The following is a 21,149-nucleotide window of genomic DNA, read 5'->3' as shown; positions in this document are numbered from 1 at the left end:
ATTTAACAGTACATCTAAGAAATCAGTCTGTAAGAGGAAGGATATTTGTTCGGTTTTAAAGTAATAATAGACTAAGTTTATTTTCATGTTAGATATTTCTTTTTAGAGCTCTCTTAATTAAGCTAAAGCTGTTGTTCTAAGTTAGTCATGAGGTAGAGAAATATGTTGACACTCCTACAGAAGTGTTTTATGCACATACCCCAATGCAGCGTATAGATGTGACACACACACATATATGTGTATATGACATTTTATCATTCAGCTAAGCGATACCATTTTTGTTCATTTGGTTCAAATAGTAGTATGTAACCTGTAGTATGAAATGCTGTGAAGAACAGAGCATTGAGCTCTCCTGCCCAGAACTGCTTTTATTTTTTATTTTATTTTTTTAAAGATTTATTTATTTACTTTAGGGGGGATTTGGGGGGGTGAGGGGCAGAGGGAGAGAATCCCAGGCAGACTCCCGCTGAGCACGGAGCCTGATGTGGGGCACGATCCCAGGACCCGGAGATCATGACCTGAGCCGACATCATGAGTCAGACTGTCAGCTGACTGAGCCACCCAGGCGCCCTGAGAAATGCTTTTAGATAAAGCTCAATTAGTAAGTACAGAAAAAGCTGGAAGCCAAAATGTAGATCATCTGTGGTTGCTTGGACAGGAATTAAGTTTTTCTCTTCTTTGATTCATGAGCATTTATTTTTGTTGGCGAGATTATAACTAATGAATAGATGAGGTACCTATGGTCCTACGATCTTATGGCACAAGTAGGACCTGTCGATACAGGAAAAATGGTATTGGTTTGACTAATACTCTGTAATTTACAATCAGTGGCAATATGCTGCAGGTAGTAGTTTTTATACTTAATTATGTTTGAGGAGTTTTTTAGATTAATTAGCTGTTTGTGAGGAGTATGTTAGTGTTGCTTTGTCCCTCAGTTCTCCGGCTGAAAAATTCATTTAAACTTTCTCACTGTGGTTCGGAGACATGTCCCCGTATTGCTGTGCGCTCTGGCGTATGTGAGCGCGGGGGGCTGGTCATCTGTGGCAGTAACGGCAACTGAGGGCCAGCCATTGTGTTGGAACTTAACAAATTTTTAGGATCTTTGGGCATTGGGTCTGCTTTTTAAAATTTTGCATTACATGCTAGAAACTAATGATTGTTTTCTCTAAATCTAACTTTTTGAGGATTTAGGAATATTAGTCTAGAGAGAATTGATAATAGCAGCTGACAGAATAATTTTCAAATGAATAATGGAGAGGTGGTTTGGATGGGTCGCAGAGACAGGATGAGAATTCAGTCCTTCATCTATTTGACAAGTATTTATTGATACTTACTATTGTCAGACCCTCCCTGTCCTGGGCCTTTGAGGTGGAGCACTGACTGAACAGATTAAACCCGCTGACCTTGGCAACTTCCATTCTAGTGAGAATTGCTATTTTGACTGCTTATTTCATATTTTTAGTTTCCCAGCTAAAAAAAATACATAGACATTTTTATAGGTGTGGGAAAATAACAGGCCATAGATAAAAATTAATTCTCTAGTACTTTTCACCAAATACCGGGTTAATGCTCATAACACATTTCCTCTGTTCGTGGCACTCAGCATTTACTGAGTGGCTGCTTCAGGGAAAGCAGTGAGTACAAAAGTGAAGGGGGTGTTCCTGCCTTCACGTGACTCCCATATGAGGCATCATGGTAACACAGTGTGTGAGGAGTCCCTCCCGAGTACCCTGGGCTTCCGGCCCATAGCCCGGCTTGTGGTTCCACAGGTGTCTGTCCTTCAGTGTCCCACTGGCGCCAGGGTGAGCAGTTGGTGGTGGGCCTGGAGGCTGGGCCGGGGTCTTTCTCACACCAAAGCCACATTCTGTTTACTAGGTCATGCTGTCCTTTTCAGTTTTTGTTATTATTATTATGAGTTGAGCACAGTCAGCATGCTGAATGAAATTGATTTCTTTTTCCATTTACAATAATACCGGTAAATGTTGGTTTGTCATGAATAGATAAGTGCTGTCCATGCACTGAACATACTACCAGCCAAGCAAGTATCCTCCAGGTTGGGCCACGGTGCAGGAGTTGTAGATGGGAGGTTTTTGAGATGGGGGTGTATGCTTGTATTGTCTTTATTGTCTTTTGGAGAGATAGGGGGTAAAAAGTCATTTTACTCTTTGGTTTGGTTTTGAATGTGTTCAGCCGCGTTGGGTGGTAGTCTTCTACATGGTTAACTAACTTGCTCTCCTGCTGCTTGGTGACTCAACTGTCGTCTTGGTGTTTTCCTTAACAGTGTGCATTGGTTTCTAACACGCGCTGCCTGGAGCGCTGTTGTCTTGTCCTCACAGCTCCGAAAGCTCTGGGTGAAACGTGCTTTTCATCCTTTGAAAGGGGTCCCACTGCAGCTCACCCTCTTCTGTCTCTCTCCTCCTTCCCTCTTCCGCGTGTTCTGCGTGGCCTCTGTCCTGCCGACGCTGCCCTCACCTGGGCCCCGTGCATGTGTCTCTAACCCCAGGGAGAAGGGATCGCTTTGCCTGCTACAACCATCACCCTTACGAAGGTAATGCTGTGTTCATACTGCTTTTCTAGCTAGAGCACTGACAGAGCCTCTTGGGCAAAATAATGTTAAGTGGCCAGACATTTTATGTATTAGTTTCCTAATTGATCCAAGTAACTTTATTCTAAGAAATGTAATGTGCCATCCTGCCTTGGTTGACGTCTCGTCAGCACTCCATGTGCAGTATTCGCTTCCTCTCACAGAAGCCGGGCTTGCAGGAATGTCCAGCTCCTTTACTCAGGCTAAGTCTAGAGTGAGAAATGTGACTGAAGAAGGACAGGAGCTGGGGGAGGAAAGGGTGGGGGGAGAGTGAGGGTGGTGGGTAAGAATGCACCCAGGACCCAGCGGCGGGTGGGAGGGGCTCCGCGCTCACCCTCAGCCGTAGTGCTGATGGGGAGGAAGTGTCCCCATCACTGGCATGTGTCTGACGGTATTTGGGAGGGCGGGAGGAAGACTCAGCCACACACCTGGCATTCACTCGTATTGACTGTCTGTTTTGTAGGGAACTAACGTATTACATTATGACCCGGTTTTAGGGTGTTCCTTAGGATTCTCCTTGTTTTCCTGGTTGAAATTCGTTTCTTCTTGTTAGCAGAGATGTACTTTCTTACTTAGAACATTTTTCTCAAATTTGTCTATTTCTGTTTCTGTCATCTTCAGGAGTACAGCTAGTTTTTGGTTTTATGGAAATACTTTTTGTCTGTTTTTATGTTTTAAATGTTATTTTTTTACATGTTGAATGTAACAGATGCTTTTCCATGCTGTATAAAGTTTACCCACCTTTTAGCATCTTGTATTTGTTGGTTGAATTATCTCCAAACTGATAGTACAGATTTTCATTGGATATTAACTGAACTTGGAGTTTGGAGTTTTGTTCTTTTTTCAACAAAAACAGATAAATAAGTGATACTTATCACCTATATTGATACTCATAGAGAGTCTAAGACCTGTTTTTATTGTTTTTTTTCTAATTCCTGAAAAGGATTCTTTAATGTTTTCGTGTTTGTTAATTTCATACTGTAAAGTAATGGAAACGAGAGAGAAAATGGCATTTCCTTTTTTACTTGGTGTGTATAAAAGAATGCATAGAATAAACTCATCAAAGCTTTGACCAAAGTGCTTTTAGTTCTCCATTTGTATTTGAGGAGAGCTAGTTTATTTGTTTCTCCGAATAGAGTTAGTGAAAATATGCTCTAAGCTCTGTACTTCATTCAGTAAGCTTCAGAATTGGGTATAACTGTCATGTAGATTCACTAAACTGTGAGCTCTGTGGGGATGTGAATGTGTGTTCAGTTTCTCCCCGTGCCTGGGACCCGGGAAACGCTCGGTCAGCGCTCTTTAAATGAACGAGTCCCTCCCCGTCCCCTAAGTGGCATGGCAAAAACAACACTTAGCACCACATACTAACTTCACCCGGGGTTCACCTGGGGAAGCAAGCAGAGGCAAAAGGGGAGTTGGAGGAATAGAATTGTTGTAAAAACAAAAGTACTCTTTAAAAAATGTTGTTATGCTCTGTTCATAATGGTCTATTTTCCCTTAATATTTAGAATACTAAGAAAAACTTCCGGTTATATCTCAAATTAAAAAAAAAAGCAAAAGCAGAAAAACGAGATGCAGAACAATGTGAATAGTAATTTAAGGGTACCAGAGTTGGCAAATAAAATTCAAGACACCCAGAGACATGAGCAGTTTTAGATAGAAAACCAGTTTTTGTGTAAATTGGGTCCCAATGATTGCCCATTTGACTAGATGCCATGTATTTCATTTGTCAACCCTAAAGAGTATTCTAATGTTGGTACAAAAAAAAAAAGGGAGAAAGAAAAATACGTGTATTGAGTTGCTTAATTATATATGCATAAAATAGATTTTAAAGATTTGCTTCTGGGTAGGGAATTAAGGCAGGAAAGGAAGGGTGCTTTTCATTGTTTACTTCTTGTGCCTTTTAAATTTCAAACCACATGAATATTTTATGTATTTTTAATTCTACATTATGACATGAAGAAAAAACCCAAAACCCCTCTGGTAGAAGCAGTGTTGTATGTGGGGGGGTTACTTAGATTTGTCTGTGCTTTTAAAAGTGCTCCAGATCTGTCGTCTCTGGGGAAGAAAGGTGCTCAGGTGCTCTTGTTCAGTTGAGGAAGGGGAGAAAATACAAGATACTGTTTTAGGCAACACTTTTCTGTGTTCATTAATGCCCATGAGATGGGCCTCGTACTCTTAATGAAGAGAAGGGAGTGAGATTTTCCAAAAAGAAAGATACTGCTTATTTGAAGATCACCTGCCTACATCTCCCCTCACTCCCCAACTCAAACCAGACACCACTGTACCTAGTAAATTCTGTGGCCACCGTTTGGGTTTATTCAAAGTCTGTCCATGAAGGCTTTATCTGTATTTTCTGTTGCTGTGAAAGTGTAAGAAAAGAGGGACTGAGAGGCAGCTTGCCTCTTCCCCGTGTGTGGGGAGGCTTCCAGTGTAGTGACGGAGGGAGGAAGGAGGGGCTGGAGGGGAAGTTTGTATTTCCCCCTTTTTCTTTACACCTGTAAATCTGTTGATCTAGAAGAGTACATAATAAACCATTTATTAGTCACAAGATACCTTTCAGAAACACTCAAAATGCAGAGGAATATTAATGTGAATTTTTTCTTTCACCCCTAAACACATATTTTTCATATTCTTGTATTTTTAACTTTGTTTTGATTGTTCTTCATTTATTTGCTTCTTTTGCTTTCTTTGTAATTCATTTGTGTAATTTCTCTGTAACCATATTGCTTTATTTTCTTCATTTTTAGCTATTAATTAAACACTGTTAATAAATCTTCGTTGAATGTACTGTGGACCAGACACTGTACTGATCGACAGAATCAAGAGATTTTTTTTTTTTTTTTTAAGAGATTGTTTTTTAATCTGGCCGCCAAGGAGCTCAGAGATGGGATGGGGGGGGCAAGTAAATGGAAATAATCATGGAATAGGGTTAGTGGTATGAAGATAAAGTAGTCTGGGGTGCTATGGAGGATGGGAAGAACACAGAATGCTTCCTGACTGGGAGTATTTATTGGGACTGCCTGTGGTGTTTAAAGCAAGCAAAATAATCCACATTCCTGGGGGATTTGGACTCAGCAGTTCTAGAAGGGACCTGCCCACCTCTGGGAGAAGGCTCAGGTGGTTCTGATGCCTCATTTTGGATCAGGACGTGGAGTTGGAGTTGAAAGTAAAACTTTAAAAAAAATGCTTCCGTTGCCACCACACACAATGAGGTTATTCCAGCTGTGAAGCATTGCAGATGATGAACCAGTTTTTCCATGGATATTAGGCGTTGTGGCTCTCAAACACAGGTTACTTTCATCCAGACTTGACAGGTTTCAGAAATATTTCAGAAGTGGGAAATGTGATTAGAATGTTATTTTGTGTACTCTACGATTAACATCAATTGTAACGGAACTTTTATATTCATGAGGTATTTTGTCTGTGAGAGTTCAGACCACACCACAGCTAAGAGATTTTAGCAGTCTGAAATCCACGTACACTCCCAATGTTTAACTTCTGAAGCTCTCACAGCTTAATTCCTGGTCCCAGTGACCAGAGATTTTAACTGGCAACTCAATAAGTGAATCAGCAAGTTACTAATGCGTTAAAGTTGATCAGGGAGACTCTTCGTGCCCCTTTTAGGACTTTGCACACCCACACTAGGTTGGCTCTCACAGCTGGGAGATGGGTCATGATTCACTTCACATTAATTCTGTGAGGCATGTTTCCTTGTGTGTTAACAGCTCTGAAATCAGAATAAATCTCTGATTGACATCCTCTGTTAGGTTGAATATATAGTAGGTGAGACGTGAGGAAACATTTGGGTATGAGCGGATGTCCTGGTGCTGGTTCTTCTTCCTTCTCCCCACGCCATCCCCATCATAGAAATTCATGCACAGGGAAGTTAAACATTTTAGCAGTTCACAGAGGTATAAAATGACACAAAAAAAACCCAGTGTCCCTTTCTGCCCCCCCCCCCCCCGTTCCACTCCACAAAGCTAAGCACTTTTAATGGTAGTTCTTACTGGAACTTACTGTCAGGAATGGGCATTGGAATCACTTGAGATTATTCGGAAGGCATGTGTGTGGGCCTCATCCCCAGAGATTTGGGTCCGGAGTTCTGGATGAGCTATGAGATTGTACATTGAAAACCCCCATCTGTGATTCCGCTGCACCCCGTCAGTCCCTACGGTGCCGTATACTCTACAGGTGGTACGTTTGCTGGGAGAACAGTCTGCTCTGAAGGGAAGGTCTGTGTATCTGCCTCATAGAATTGCTCTTCAGAATCAGTCGCAAAAATCCAGGCTGCATGGTGGAGAAATTGCTTTTTGTGTGATAGAAAACGTTGGTTATGGATGATGATGTTAACACCTTAAATTAGATTAAACAGAAGCTAATGTGTCTATGTCTTAATTTAAATTTTCTATATCCATTTAATTAAATTGCATGATTTAAATACGGAGAGTTCTTTGAAATGAAACGCTGAGAATTGAGAACTGTTATGTCATTTCTAAGATAACCTTTTGTTCGCTTGCTTTGTTGGCTTGTTTGAAATAACATGACAAGAACATCAGACTTGGCAAATGAAGCTTTGTTCTTCTTTCCCGCAGATGGCTCAGATTCCAGAGATAAGCCCAAGCTTTACCGCCTTCAGTTGAGTGTCACTGAGGTTGGGACAGAAAAGTTCGATGAGAACTCCATCCAGGTGTGCAGGCGAGCCGCGGCTCTACCACCATCTGTCCTTACATTTGGGTGGGAAGAGGCACGTGGTACAGGGCCTGCGCATGGTAGCAGATACAGGAACAGACACACAGGAAAGACTTTATTCTTTTATAACTGTGTGCTCTGGCTCACTTTCCTTTGCCTTAGCACGACCAGAGCAGACTGTGACATTATGTCCACTCCCCACCTCTGGAAACTTGACCTGGTTTGTGGAGTTCCTCCGAGACTGTTGGCTTTTCTCCAGAAGATCGTGATAACTTTGTGGGTCTTTTTCAGGATCAGGGGAGGTAGCCTGCTGCTGGGTCTGCTGCCCATCGCGGTGGGCATTCCCTGGGCTGTAGTTAATGGTGTTAGCCAGATATGGTACTCAGGTGCTCAGTGAAAACAGCATAGCATGTTCTTTAAATGAGGAAGGCCGGGGTTCCTTACCTGATTGAACTCAGCTGACCTCCAGCAGACTGCCCCTTCCCTGTGCTGTCATTTCCCGGTTGCAGATGATGGGTCGGGTTATTTAGTGTCATTTTCAGTTCTGACATCCCTTCCTTCAGCACAACAGTAAAACAGATAAATAGAGTTTGTAATCCTAATCATCTGTACAGATTTATTCTTATCTAATGTTTAAGATGACCATGTGCTTTTCAATTCAGATTTATAGTGTGTCTTAAAGCAAGTTACTTGATGCTAAACATAATGTGTTCAATAATTCTGAGACTATTTTGACAGTGTTTATTTCCTTTTATACTGTGGGGGGGTTCTACTTAAAAAGCACCAAAAATCTAGTTTATTTTATTATATTTATCATAAAAGAGGAACTCATGGTTTTAAAATGCTGGGTTTTTGTTTTTATTTTTAAGTAGGTTCCATGCTGGGCATGGAGCCCAGTGTGGGGCTTGAACTCATGACCTTGAGATCAAGACCTGAGCTGAGGGCGCCTGGGTGGCTCAGTTGGTTAAGCGACTGCCTTCAGCTCAGGTCATGCTCCTGGAGTCCCGGGATCGAGTCCTGCATCGGGCTCCCTGCTCAGCAGGGAGTCTGCTTCTCCCTCTGGCCCTTTTCCCTCTCGTGCTCTCTATCTCTCATTCTCTCTCTCTCAAATAAATAAATAAAATCTTTAAAAAAAAAAAAAAAAGACCTGAGTCAGCCACTTAACCAACTGAGCCACCCAGGGGCCCTAAAAATTCTGTTTTTAAATACCGTGTCCTTTATGATGGAAGTTTCTTTGATTTTATTTTAGCTGTTTGGATCAGGAATTCAGCCCCATCACTGTGACCTCACAAACATGGATGGAGTTGTCACTGTCACGCCGAGAAGCATGGAGGCCGAGACTTACGTGGAAGGACAGCGCATCTCAGAGACAACCATGCTGCAGAGTGGGATGAAAGTGCAGTTTGGGACGTCACACGTGTTCAAGTTTGTGGACCCGAGCCAGGACCATGCTCTGGCCAAGAGATCTGTGGATGCAGGCCTGACCACCAAGGGTCCCAGACACAAGCCTGGGTAATTGCTCTCCATCAGCTTTAAGAGTTTAGGGTGGTTTGATTTATCTGTAAAGGAATCTGAAGTCGGCATACATGACAGGTGGTTTTATGTTTAAAATTCAAAGTACGGTTTGTTGTTCTTGTTGATTTGGGTTGGTTGCAGAGGAAAGAAGGAGAAAGGGGTCTTGGCTTTATTGTAAAATTGAAGTTGTGGGCTGGTTTTTAAATTAGGGTTAGGGTTAGGAGTAATGAAACACCCTAGGAACTCTTTAAGGAATTAAAAATAGTTTAGCTCCACCTAGTGCCTTTCTGAGGACTTGCAGTGTGGGCCTATTACCAGAGAACACAAACCCTTACTGATCATCTAATTAAACTGCTTGACAGGGGAGGGAGTAAGACTTCCTTTTTGGTAATGGTAATTTTTTAAAAGAATACACTGTTTAGCCCCTTTGTCACCCAGCTTGCAGCTGCTAGGGCATGGGTCTGGGACAGTTGTTGCCACGGCCCTTCCCACACGCTGTGGCAGGCAGCCAGAGTCCGCTGAGTTCAGAGCAGCTCTGCCCCACCAGCACCGTGGACACAGCGTGTGGGTGGTCTTCTCACCGCTGCCTGTCCTGTTATTTTGTTCTGTGACCTACCTTTGCTTAGCTACCCGGAGTTGATACTCTCGGGCAGGTGCGAATTGTTAGTTTCTTTGTGCTGGTCTTTTGCCAGTTTCCCAGCATTGTAAACTCTACTGCCATCTTTCTTGGAGGGTTATTAGGTCATTCTGTGTCCATCTTGAATCCTGGCCCAGAAAAGGGATAAAAGGCAGCTAATACAAGTAAGACTTAATATCTTTCTTCACGATGACACTTCGTGGATCATCACAAATGTTCCCCTAGGCACATGGGACGTGGGAAATGTCATGGGGTGAGACCTTCTCCCAGCTGCTCACCTCCAGCTCCACGTTTCGTTTCAGCCAAGGACCCGTCCCTTGGTTCCCAAGGAAAACCATTGTGGGCCTTGACTTCTCAAGAAAGCCCATTTCTGCCTGAATAGTCTTCCAGCTTTAAACGGAATGTGTATCTAAAGTCATCCTTCCGTTTTGTGTCTTGGAGGACCATTTGTTTTATATTCCTTTTTTAAGGCAGTATTTACTTATGAGCCACGTCCGCATTTCCTGCCCCTCGTCGTGACCTCTACCATGCCCCCTTTGTTTCAGCCGACAGTTCGGATGGTTTCCATTCTAATTCTCCGTTCTTCTTCAGGCCTGCATCTTCCTTTCAGCACCAGACGGGGTGACAGGCTGAGGTATGCCTGTCTGAGAGTCTTACTTGCCGTTTACCTGTAGGATGTTTGGCCAAAGAAATCATCGTGTGGAATGGTTTCTTCTGGCCTGTTGCACGTTGTTTTTCAAGCGGTACCTGCGGTTTTTCCCAATCGTACTTCATTCCTGAGTGGTAGATCATACTTATCTTGATGGTATGTGTTGCAGTTGTAGTGGTAAGACTGTGCCTGCCCCATCACTACAGTCCTTGAGTTTTGCCCGGCAGGGTTTTCTGGTTGTCTGTATGCAAGGTCCCTCCCCAGTTGTTTGCCGTAATGGCTCCTGCTTTGGAGGCCTGCCCACGGTGTCTGTTTTCATCTTATCTCTGGCCAAAAGCAGAATCATACTAAGAACATGGTCTAGGTTTCTTTGATGGGAATGTGCTATGAAATTTTATGTTTATTATTACATCTTTTCCTTACAAACCTCGTGAAAACTGCTCAGTGGTTGAATATACCAGTACTTATATGTACATCATAAATTAGAAAGAACTTTCATTTTTTTTATAAACACTAATTTTGTTCTATTGTCAAACTATCATACATATGTCTAGGTAGATAACCCATGGTTTGTTTTTTTTCCTGGATGTGTGTATATATTTTTTTTATTGAGGTATAATTGACATGTGTTAGTTTCAGGTGCAAAGCATAATGATTCAGTGTTTATGTTTTTGCTGAATGATCACCACAGTAAGTCCAGTTACCATCCATCACCATACATGGGTACTTTTTTTCTCTTGTGATGAGAAGTTGTAAGATTAGCTCTCGCCAACCTTCAGGTACGCGGTACAGTACTAGTAACTCTAGTTTCCGTACTGTATGTCACATCCCTGTGACTAAAATTTACAACTGGAAGTTTTTGACCCAGTTTACCCACCCACCACCCCTGCCTTTGGCAACTACCAGTCTGTTCTTTTGTGACTATGAGCTTAGGTTTTTTGTTTTGTTTTAGATTCCACACATGAGTGAGATCATACAGTATTTGTTTTTCTCTGTCTGGCTTATTTCCCTGAGCACAGTGCTCTCCAGTTCCATCCATATTGTGCAAATGGTAAACTTTCCTTCTTTCTTATGGCTAAATTAACATTCCATTTTATATATGTATATAGCTAATATATGTTAGTTATATATATAAACAAATATAAGTATACAAGTATATTTGTATAAGTTACATGTATATAAATATAAGTAAGTATATATAAATATAAAACTAATATATTTTTGATGGGAGTCTTTAGGGTTTCCTATAGGTAATACCATGTAATCTGCAAAGAGTGACAGATTTATTTCTGTTTGGATGCCTCTAATTTCTTTTTCTTGCCTAATTGCTCTGGCTAGGACTTCCAATACTGTGTTGAATAAAAGTGGTGAGAGTGGGCATCATTGTGTTGCTCCTGATCTTAGAGGAAAAGCCTTCAGGTCTTCATCATTGAGTATGGTGTGGCTGTGGCCATGTCATAAATGGCCTTTATTATATTGAAGTACATTCTGTCTGTACCCTCTTTGTTGAGAATTCTTATTGTAAGCAGATACTAAATTTTGTCAGATGCTTTTTCTGCATCTGTTGAGTTGATCACGTGATCTTTATCCTTTATTTTGTTAATAGGGTGGACCACATTGACTTATGTGTGGATGTTGAACATCTGCACCCCTGGAATAAATCCCACTTGATCTTGATGTGTGATCCCTTTAATGTAATGCTGAATTTGGTTTGCTCATATTTTGTACAAGGTTTTTGCATCTCTGTTCATCAGGGATATTGGCCTGTAATTCTCATTTCTTGTGCCCTTGTCTGGTTTTGGTATCAGGGTAATGCTGGTCTTGTAAAATTAGTTTGAAAGAGGTCCCTCCTCTTCTGGATTTTGGAGAGTTTGAGAAGGATTGGTATTCATTTTTCTTTGAACATTTGGTGGAATTCACCAGAAAAGCCATCTGGTCCACGACTTTTGTTTGTTGGGTGGTTTTTGATTAATGATTCGATCTCCTTGCTAGTAATCCATCTGTTCAGATTCTCTATCTCATCATGATTCAGACTTGGTAGTTTGTATGTTTCTAGGACTTTATCCATTTCTTCTAGGTTGTCCAGTACCAGTTGCAAAGTCTTCTCTTTTAATTTCTGATTTTTATTTATTTCTTTCCCTCTAGTAACCTTGGGCTTTGTTCTTTTTTTTCCTAGTTCCGTGAGTGATACATGATGCATGTGTTCTTAATTGCAGATTTCAGGGTCTGTGTCTTCAAATCCTTAGTGGATGGTAGACTAGCAAAGTAGCACAATTTGATGTTGATGGTCAGGGTGAGATTTCTGTTGATGCATTCGATGCACTCATTCACCTTTTCATGTATGTATTCATCCAGCCTGCATTCATGGGGCACCTGTGTCACATGTCACTGTCCTCTGGGCTGAGGTGGCCAGGACATGGTTCTTACCCTCAATGGTTATACTTAGATAATGTCATTAAAGTCATAAATAAGTCACTTTGTAATCATTTACGTATCCAGAATGTAGTACAAGTGGGTCCATGTTAAACTTTAAAGTCTTGTTAGCTTTGGGGGGAAAAGTAAAGAGCTTTGCATGGTGTTGAGTAGATTTGTTATTTTAGGATGATAATCACGTGTGGAGTCAAGAAGGTTTTGGCTGTATTTCGTACATCAGTAACATGGAGTTAGGGATAGGTGCGGTGTGTATGTAGCTTTGATAGATGGTGGAGGGAGGTGAGCTGTCGTACTTCTGCTTTCATTATCAGAGACAAAGTAACTCAACTGAATTTCCCATTCCAACCATTAGAAACCAGGAGAACTTTCTATGTTTTGTGAATATCTTGGTGACAGAGGATAAGTGACAAAGTATTTGGCTTTTAGTATAAGCTTTTACTTTCTCAAGTTACTATTTTAAAGTATGATACTGTTTTGTATTATAAGATGATTTTATTTTCATAGTGATGCGGTAGAGGAGGAATTTGTACCTGATTTTCTAATTTGAAAAATTGTTTTGAACTTCTCCATCACTTGTGGTTTCATTCTATAGATTGGGCTTAAATACAAGTTTAAAGTTACCACGGTGCTGTGAAACTAGACAGATTTATTTATTTTATACACACACACACACACACACACACACACACACACACACACACATAAATAACAAAAGAGATTGTCATTCTTTTTGATTACCTTGGGCAGAAGCCCAGGAAATTTAAGCACTGACCTATCCTGTTGGTTTCCAGGTGTTTTTAGGGCTCTTTTCCCCCCTTTTTTGGGGCCTCTCTCTTGGTCTGGGATTAATGGATTGTATTTACCTTTATTTGTGCCGAAGAACCATAGCTTGCTTCAGGTTATTGAGTCTTCAAAATGAATTTTGTTTTTTCTGAATTTTTCATAATGATGGTTTTAAAAGTTTGGTATCTTTAGATATTCTAAGAAATTGTTTAAAATAGAGTAACTCTTGATCTGATTACTAACATTATACAAAAGTTCCCCATTTCTTTATTATAGCCTAAGTAGTGGTATCCATGAGCTTTTAAAAAAATCATCAGATTGGCTTTGGGAGGATGGCGGCTTCGCGCCCGTGCCTTATCCTCCGATGAACACGGTTGCCTTCCCTGTACCAGCAAGTGGACTCATGAAACCGCAGACATCTGCACTTCATTTATGTGCTGTTACGTGATGAAGCAGCTTGCTTTTTTCTTTTATGGTTCTTTTTAATTTATTGTTATTAAAATATAGTCTTAAAAAATATGATCCTGAGAGTATTCAGTATATAGCAGTAAGAAAAGTTCATAAAGTTTTTGTTTTTTAAAGATTTTACTTATTTGAGAGAGAGTGTGGCAGAGGGAGAGGGGGAAGCAGGCTGCCTGCTGAGCAGGAAACTGGACTTGGGGCTCCATCCCAGGCCACTGGGATCATGACCTAAGCTGAAAGCAGACGCTTAACTGACTGAGCCACCTGGGTGCCCCGAAAAGTTCATAAAGTTTTAACAGCTTTTTTATTCTGTAACTTTATATGCTGAAAATAAAGCGATTTCTTGAGGCTCTTTGAATTGGGATATTTAGCCGTTTCTTTTGTATTATTGAGAAAAAAGATGTCTTATGATTCGAGAGTTACTAATTCTATGTATTTCTTTCTTTCTTTTTTTTTTATTCTGAAAGAATTGTTCAAGAGACAACTTTTGATTTAGGAGGAGATGTTCATAGTGGAACAGCATTACCAACAAGCAAGGTAGGTAATTTACGTGACGTGATTGGACTGTGTTTGCGTGGCATTATAGGACACCATGGATGAATTATTGGTGATATACTCATAGAATTATTGCGAAGACAAATTTCACTGTGGTCTCTAACTGAGGGTTGTCCTAATCTGTTGTGCTGCCTCTTAGTGATACATAACAGGCCTAAGGCCGGGGAACTGTGCTTTCTCCTCCAAGCAGTGCATCCTAGGCTCATCCTCTAAGTAACCCTTCTTGGCCAGGTGACCTCCGAAGAAAACGGACTTCCCTCTCATCCACCTGCCAGCTTACCTTCTCAGGCACTTGGCTTCCACAGTCACCCCTTATCTTGCATGATAAGGAATTTATGTCCTCATTTTGGTTATCTGTCGCTCAGTAACAAACCTCCCCAAAACTTAGTGGACTAAAGTAAAACAGCACCCATTTTATTTACTGACAGTTGTGCAGTGTTGTTTAGACTCACCAGGGCTGTTTGTTTGCTGGTCTTGCTGGTGGTGACCCATGTTGCCGCATTCAGCTTCTGGTGGGTTGGTTGGTGGCCTGGCTGGGCCTCCCCTCTCCCTGTCACCTCAGGTTCTCTCCCTGGGACCTCTTGCCCATCTCTCCCTGAGGACAGCCAGATGTTTTGGTACCTCACAGAATCATGGAATTGACAGGCCTTCCTAAGCTTGGGCCAGAGCTGGTGCCCCGCTTTGATTCCCTCACCTTCTATTGGTTAAAGCCAAACACAGGCTTAGTGCGGAATCAGGGGAGGAGCTGCTCCAGGTGTGGCAGGCTGAGGCTGCCGTGCCGCAGCACCGGCCCCGACATGCTATAGCACCTCCCATTCTTAAACACCCATCCTGGGCCCTCCAGCTGTTGGCCCCAGTTTTCTGCCTCTCTTCATTGTGTGATTTCTTGAGGAGGTCATCTCTGCTCCGCTTCCTGTTACTCCCTCTTCTTGTCTTCATAGAGACTTCCTGTTACTCCCTCTTCTTGTCTTCGTAGGGACTTCCTGTTACCCCCTCTTCTTGTCTTCGTAGGGACTTCCTGTTACTCCCTCTTCTTGTCTTCGTAGGGACTTCCTGTTACTCCCTCTTCTTGTCTTCATAGGGACTCTGTCTGTCCTGTGCTCTGCTGACGTCCCGATCGCCCAGTCCAGTGCTTGTTTCCCTCCGATGGCCTGAAGATAGGTTAGCACCATTTACTTGAGGCACTTTCTTATTTCAGCCTCAGGGTGTCGCCCTCCCGATTTCTCCCACCTTGGTGCTCAGTCCTCCTGGGTCCCATCTGTTGGTGGTACCTCCTCCACGTCTTCCTCCACTTGACTTCTCACATTGGTTTCAGACCTAGGGCATCTTCTTTCCTGTGTATACATGTTCCTGAGGTGATCTTATGCAGTCGGGGAGTTAAAGTACATCTAAACATTAATTATTCTTGACTGTATCTTTGGCCCTGACCTCTGCAGACTCCAGAGCCTTGCTTGATACAGCCATGGTGATGTCTAAGACATATTTCAAGTTTAACGTAGCTAAAACAGAACTGATTTTCTTTCTCAAACATCCTTCTTTCCCTGATCCTTCCCCGTCTCAGTAAATGATATCCTCACCCATAGCGTTGTCCCCACAGAAGTCCATCACTGGTTATCCTGGGTTCCTTCCCTTCCCTCAGCCTCTACATTTACTTGTTGGCAAGTTTCGTTTGCTCTTTGTCTGAAATAGTCCACAAGTGCCTGTCTTTGTCACCGCCATGAGTGGTCGGGCAGAGTCTCCAGGTGTCGGATGGTGGGGAATCTGCATGGCTTCTGAGTTAGCAATCTTTCCTCTGCTGACCTGGCTTGCTACTCTTCTCCCAGTGGCCGGGCTGGTGTTCTGAAAATAGGAATTCGCTCGTCTTACTGCCCTGCCTTCACAGCCCCTTCTGACCTGGCCCACCTTTCCTCTCGGCTCAGCCTGTGCTGGCCACACTGACCACACACCTCTTTCCCATCTGAAGTCTCGGGCATGTTTGTTCTTCCTAGAGTGTTCTTCCCACTGGTTTTCATGCAGCTAGCCCCTTCCTAATGAGACTTTTACGCATTACCTCCTTGAAGAAACTTCTTGAGCATCCCGGCATAATTACACCTTACTTTAAATTTTCTGTGCCAGCCTGTACTGCCATCTGATCCTTGTCTCCTGTGCCAACTGTGGAATGTGAGCTCTGTGCAAGCAGGGATCTCACTTGGCATGTTCATTGCTGCACCGCTTGTGCTCAGAAAGCGCTCAGGGCATTGAAGAGCCGCAGTAAGGAGTTGCTGAGCGACTGTGCGTGAGCAAATACTCTTGGAACCAAATGTAACTGTCTTCATAAAAAGTTGAGTTTCTTAGGGGTGCCTGGGAGGCTCAGTCGATTGGTGTCAGACTCTAATTTCAGCTCATGTCATGATCTCGGGGTAATGGGATTGAGCTCTGCGTCCAGCTCCACGCTCAGCAGGGTGTCATCTTGAGGATTCTCTCTCCCTCTCCCCCTGCCCCTCCCCTCCACGCATGAATGCTCGCGCGCGCGTTCTCTCTTTCTCTCTCTCTCGTGCTCTCTCTCTAAATTAAATAAAAACTTCTGAAAGTGTATAGTTAAAACTTGGTAAATTAAAAAATGTACAGAAATGAAAATCATTCATCCTCAATTTATAGTTGGCTATTGGTAACATTTTGATGGATCCTTTTCTGGGCTCTTTATGCTGCACTTGTGCGCATGAATGCACTCTGAAGTGATTAAATACACGTGCACACCTTTCTGTCCTACGGCCTTTGGCTATGCTTTTGTAATCATTTTATTTGAAAACAGGCTAAAATTATTTTGTAATATGTTAGCTTATAAACATACCATAATTTATCCATTGCCTTCTTATTATTCATTTATAACAGTTTTTTGTAGTCTGTTGCCATCCATTGACCAAGCATTTTATTTCTATAAATGTGTTTTATGGAAGTAGCCATTATGTCTGAATATATATATTTACAGACTTGGTTGTCAGGACGCCCTGTCCTGGTGAACATTTTAAACAAAGTCATCATGGACAGTTCAATGAATTTTGGTGAATAGACAACAAAATGTTACACAACCATTACAGTTCTGTAACATAAAAATATTGTAAGATGTTTACAACGTATGAAAAAGAGTACTTATTACAAAGTAGGTTGTGTAACCTCATTTATGGAAAATAAGAAAAACCGTAAAGATAAATACAGTCCAGAGTTACTCTCTGGTTGGTAAGACAAGAATGATTTCTATTATCAATCTCAATTTCTACAATAAACAAATACAATGAGAAATTTGACATAAAATTTTTGCTACAGTGAATTTCTTTGTATAATTTTATTGATTGTGTTCTGATTATTTTCTTTTTTTAAAGATTTTATTTATTTATTTGAGAGAGAGAAACCGCACGAGAGGGGAGAAGGTCAGAGGGAGAAGCAGACTCCCTGCTGAGCAGGGAGCCCGATGTGGGACTCGATCCCGGGACTCTGGGATCATGGCCTGAGCCGAAGGCAGTCGCTTAACCAACTGAGCCACCCAGGCGCCCATTCTGATTATTTTTGTACTAATATAGGTTACTTATCTGTTTTGTCTGCCTTGGGTTGGTTAGGGATGTGCCCTGCTTGGAAGAGCTTAAATGTACCGTATTGGGCCTGTATAAGTGTGCCTTTTCTCTGTTGATGAAGGGCAAGAAATAAACCAATTTCTGTACTCACTTCTTCATTGGGTGTTGAGCTATGATGAGTAGATTTTTAAATCCTTTCTTAACAAGTAAAACAAAGACCCTGACTTTTCATATTGTACATATTCTCTTAGCTCTCTCCTGAATTAGGACTTTTTGGGAGTAGTTACTGTTTTTACTGTACTGGTTGAGGAACCCTTGTGTATATGTACCACTTCTGCCCTGACTGTGTTTTAAAGCCCATGGCTAGCTCTTTGAAAAGCAAAGTGGCTGTGTGTTTTATTGTTCTTTTGATGACTGTGTTTTGGGGCATGCCGCTGTGGACATGGCATCCTCAGCATTGCCGTGCCTTTTTCTTGTCCATGCTCTTCCTCTGCATTCCTCTCCTGCCTTCCCCTGCTTGGCAGCCTTGCATCACATCTTCACCTGCAAGAGTAAGTGAAAGCCTGGTTGGTTTGCTTGGTTAAATGCTGTGTCTTCCCCTGGCTTAGAGCACCACGAGGCTGGACAGCGACAGGGTGTTGTCTGCCTCCAGCACGGTGGAGCGCGGGATGGTGAAGCCAATGATCAGAGGAGAACGGCAGCAGGATTACCGCAGGCAAGAAAACAGGTAGGAAGTAGTTCTTTTTTTAATTATGAAAGAAGTGAAAGTGTTCCTAGAAAGGGCTTGGGGTAAAGATGATTGACTCTATTGAGGTTTGGCTGACATTTTTAGAATGCTATTTTCTTTTCACATTACTGCACTGAAGAGGGCTTCATGAGCAGTGGTACTCCTTACCCCAGTGCCACGGTGTCGTCTGTCTGGTTGAAATGGGAGCCACTTTGAGTTAAAAATGTTTCTGTTTTAACTGTGCTATTCTGTAAAACATGGAGAAAGGAAGTTTTTCTAGGATGTTAATATTTGATAATTTTTATATTTAGATAATTTAGTCATCATTTCACCCATCCGTATACAAAATCCTTCCATGTTTAAATACATGAAGCCAAACATGACTTCAGGTGGAGTTTTTAGGATTTATTGAGTGCCACATTACTGTGTCTTATGTTCTGCTGAGAAGGGAAGGGATAAATATGTTTCTCCTGCCATTGTTCCTGCCTAGTGTTTTTGAACAGAGAACTTCTGCCTTTTGTTATTTCCTTTTCTTACGATTTTTAAGTACATGTTACCTTAATTAGAATTCTACTTCCTTGTGACTTTTTAACATTGTTTAAATGTTGAAAAGTGATGTCAGTGCCTGACACATTGAAATAACAGGTGATGAGTTCCAAATGCTGATGAGCTTCAGCAGCAGCGTGATAGGGTTCGAGTACTTCTCCAGCAGGTTTCTAAACACACAGAGACAGCAATCGGGCAATAATAACTCAGGAGTACCGTATCGCGTACTCTCATTATCATTAGTGGAACTGGGGGTGTCCTTCTTTTTGTGCTATTCAGATTTTTGATGAAGCCATTCTAACTGTTCTCTCTCAGATCTGGTAACTGAGGCAGGTGACTGGCCCAAGGTCATGTATCAATTTGGTGACAGGCAGCTGATGTAGTTCTTTAATTTTCCATCTTCCAGTAGAGGGCGCTGTCTGTTACAAGTTTTTAATATCATTTATCACAGTAATTGAATTTGTAGATTGATATGGGAATCTCAGGTTTTTCCCTTGTTTTTATCCTGCACTTTGGGTTATTATTCAAGATTTTTGTTGGCTTTGTGAATTTTTTTAGATGTAATAATAAGTCTACTTCCTGTGTCTGTACTTGTTTTCGCTGGTGTATTCTAGAATAAGATGTTCCAAATGGTAAACTAGCTTCGTAAGGAATGCCTCTATTTATTTATAAGGTGATTGAGAGCAATGTATCATAGTTCTTAGCCCATAAATATTTGAATGAGTGAATAAATCAAATGGGGGAGAGGAAAGAGCAATTAGGATAATTCTTTTAGGACATGCAAAATTAATGTGTGTGTGTGTAAACTATATATATCGTTGGTAAGTAAATATAGTAGGTTAGTACAGGGTCAGATAGCCATCTGATGGTTCACTGTATGTTAGAATTGATTTTATCCTGTGAGCAAAGATTTTACTAAAGGTTTTATTGGAACTATAGGTATGTACTATTTTGTTGATACTACAGCAGTGATGGAAACAGGTGATTCTTCTATTTTCAGTCTTTGTTTTTCACATATACAATGTGGGTATAAGCAATGCTTCACTTAATTGGTATATTCATAAAAATCTAAGTTGTTTTAATAGATAATGTTTAAAATACTGATGTTAGGAGTGCCTGAGGGGCTCAGTCATTGAGCATCTGCCTTCAGCTCAGGTCACGATCCCAGGGTCCTGGGACGGAGCCCCCACGTTGGGCTCCCTGCTCGGCGGGAAGCCCGCTTCTCCCTCTGCCTCCCACTCCCCCTGCTTGTGTTCCCTCTCTGCCAAATAAATAAATACAATCTTAAAAAATAAAATAAAATACTGATGTTAGTCAAAGAAAAAAATCTTTTTGAATAATGGAGTGCCTTCAGTTCTCACTGACACATTTTTTTTTTTTTTTGGTGAGATATTAAATTCCTTATTTTTACCAGATGTGTTAAATTGATGAAACAATTGGTAAGGTTCATCCAGTTTATTGTGTAGATAGTAAATTGAAAGTAACTGCTTATCTGCAATTTTAGATGCCTATAAATGTAGGAGTTAAGAGACATGTAAACATAATTGGACATTTAAATTCTATTGTTTATAAGAGCCTTTTTACACCTGAATTGTTTAGTTGAATCCAAATTGTTCAGTCATAGACAGGATAAAAAACTGTGAAGCATATAATTTGATGGAAAGACTTTTGTTTTTCCTTCTCACAATGAAAACAGTTTGAGGTAACTCGCTGTGTTTCTCTTTGTTGCTCCTTCAGTGTTGGGGGAGGTGGGGTGGCGGGACGGGAGCCTCTGGGGACGAGTGACTTTAGTCTGTGGCTGTCATGGGCTCTTCTCCTTCTCTTCTCCTTTCTTGAAGAAGTTGTGACAGGAGCCCATGTAGTGAATGAGCGGTCACAGCAGTGACTCCACACCCTGAACTTGGGCGGGTTCGTCACCGTTTATCCGGGATTGGTAGACTTGAAAATGATCATCATTTAACTCACAAACTCATCAGCACCGATAAGGCCGTTGACCCGCCCTTCCAGCAGATGTGAAG

General features: G+C 41.6%; 1 protein-coding gene across 18 annotated transcripts in view; it reads left to right on the top strand.

Moving 5' to 3' along the window:
* The window catches only part of AFDN (afadin, adherens junction formation factor), a 144,832-nt gene that overhangs the window by 67,769 nt on the left and 55,914 nt on the right, over window positions 1–21,149 (top strand). For 14 of the 18 annotated variants that reach the window (XM_027603063.2, XM_027603061.2, XM_027603062.2 and 11 more), the window contains exons 9-13: window positions 2,504–2,548; window positions 7,180–7,274; window positions 8,526–8,788; window positions 14,223–14,292; window positions 18,467–18,585. In XM_027603063.2, the coding sequence (XP_027458864.1) occupies window positions 2,504–2,548; window positions 7,180–7,274; window positions 8,526–8,788; window positions 14,223–14,292; window positions 18,467–18,585 (592 nt within the window). The remainder of the gene's footprint in view (window positions 1–2,503; window positions 2,549–7,179; window positions 7,275–8,525; window positions 8,789–14,222; window positions 14,293–18,466; window positions 18,586–21,149) is intronic. The other 4 variants (XM_027603068.2, XM_027603070.2, XM_027603069.2 and 1 more) reach the window with 1 other exon arrangement.

Source organism: Zalophus californianus, chromosome 7 (genome assembly GCF_009762305.2).
Source record: "Zalophus californianus isolate mZalCal1 chromosome 7, mZalCal1.pri.v2, whole genome shotgun sequence".
NCBI lineage: Eukaryota > Metazoa > Chordata > Mammalia > Carnivora > Otariidae > Zalophus > Zalophus californianus.
Note: the sequence above shows the minus strand (reverse complement) of the source record. Positions and strands in the feature narration are given on the sequence as shown.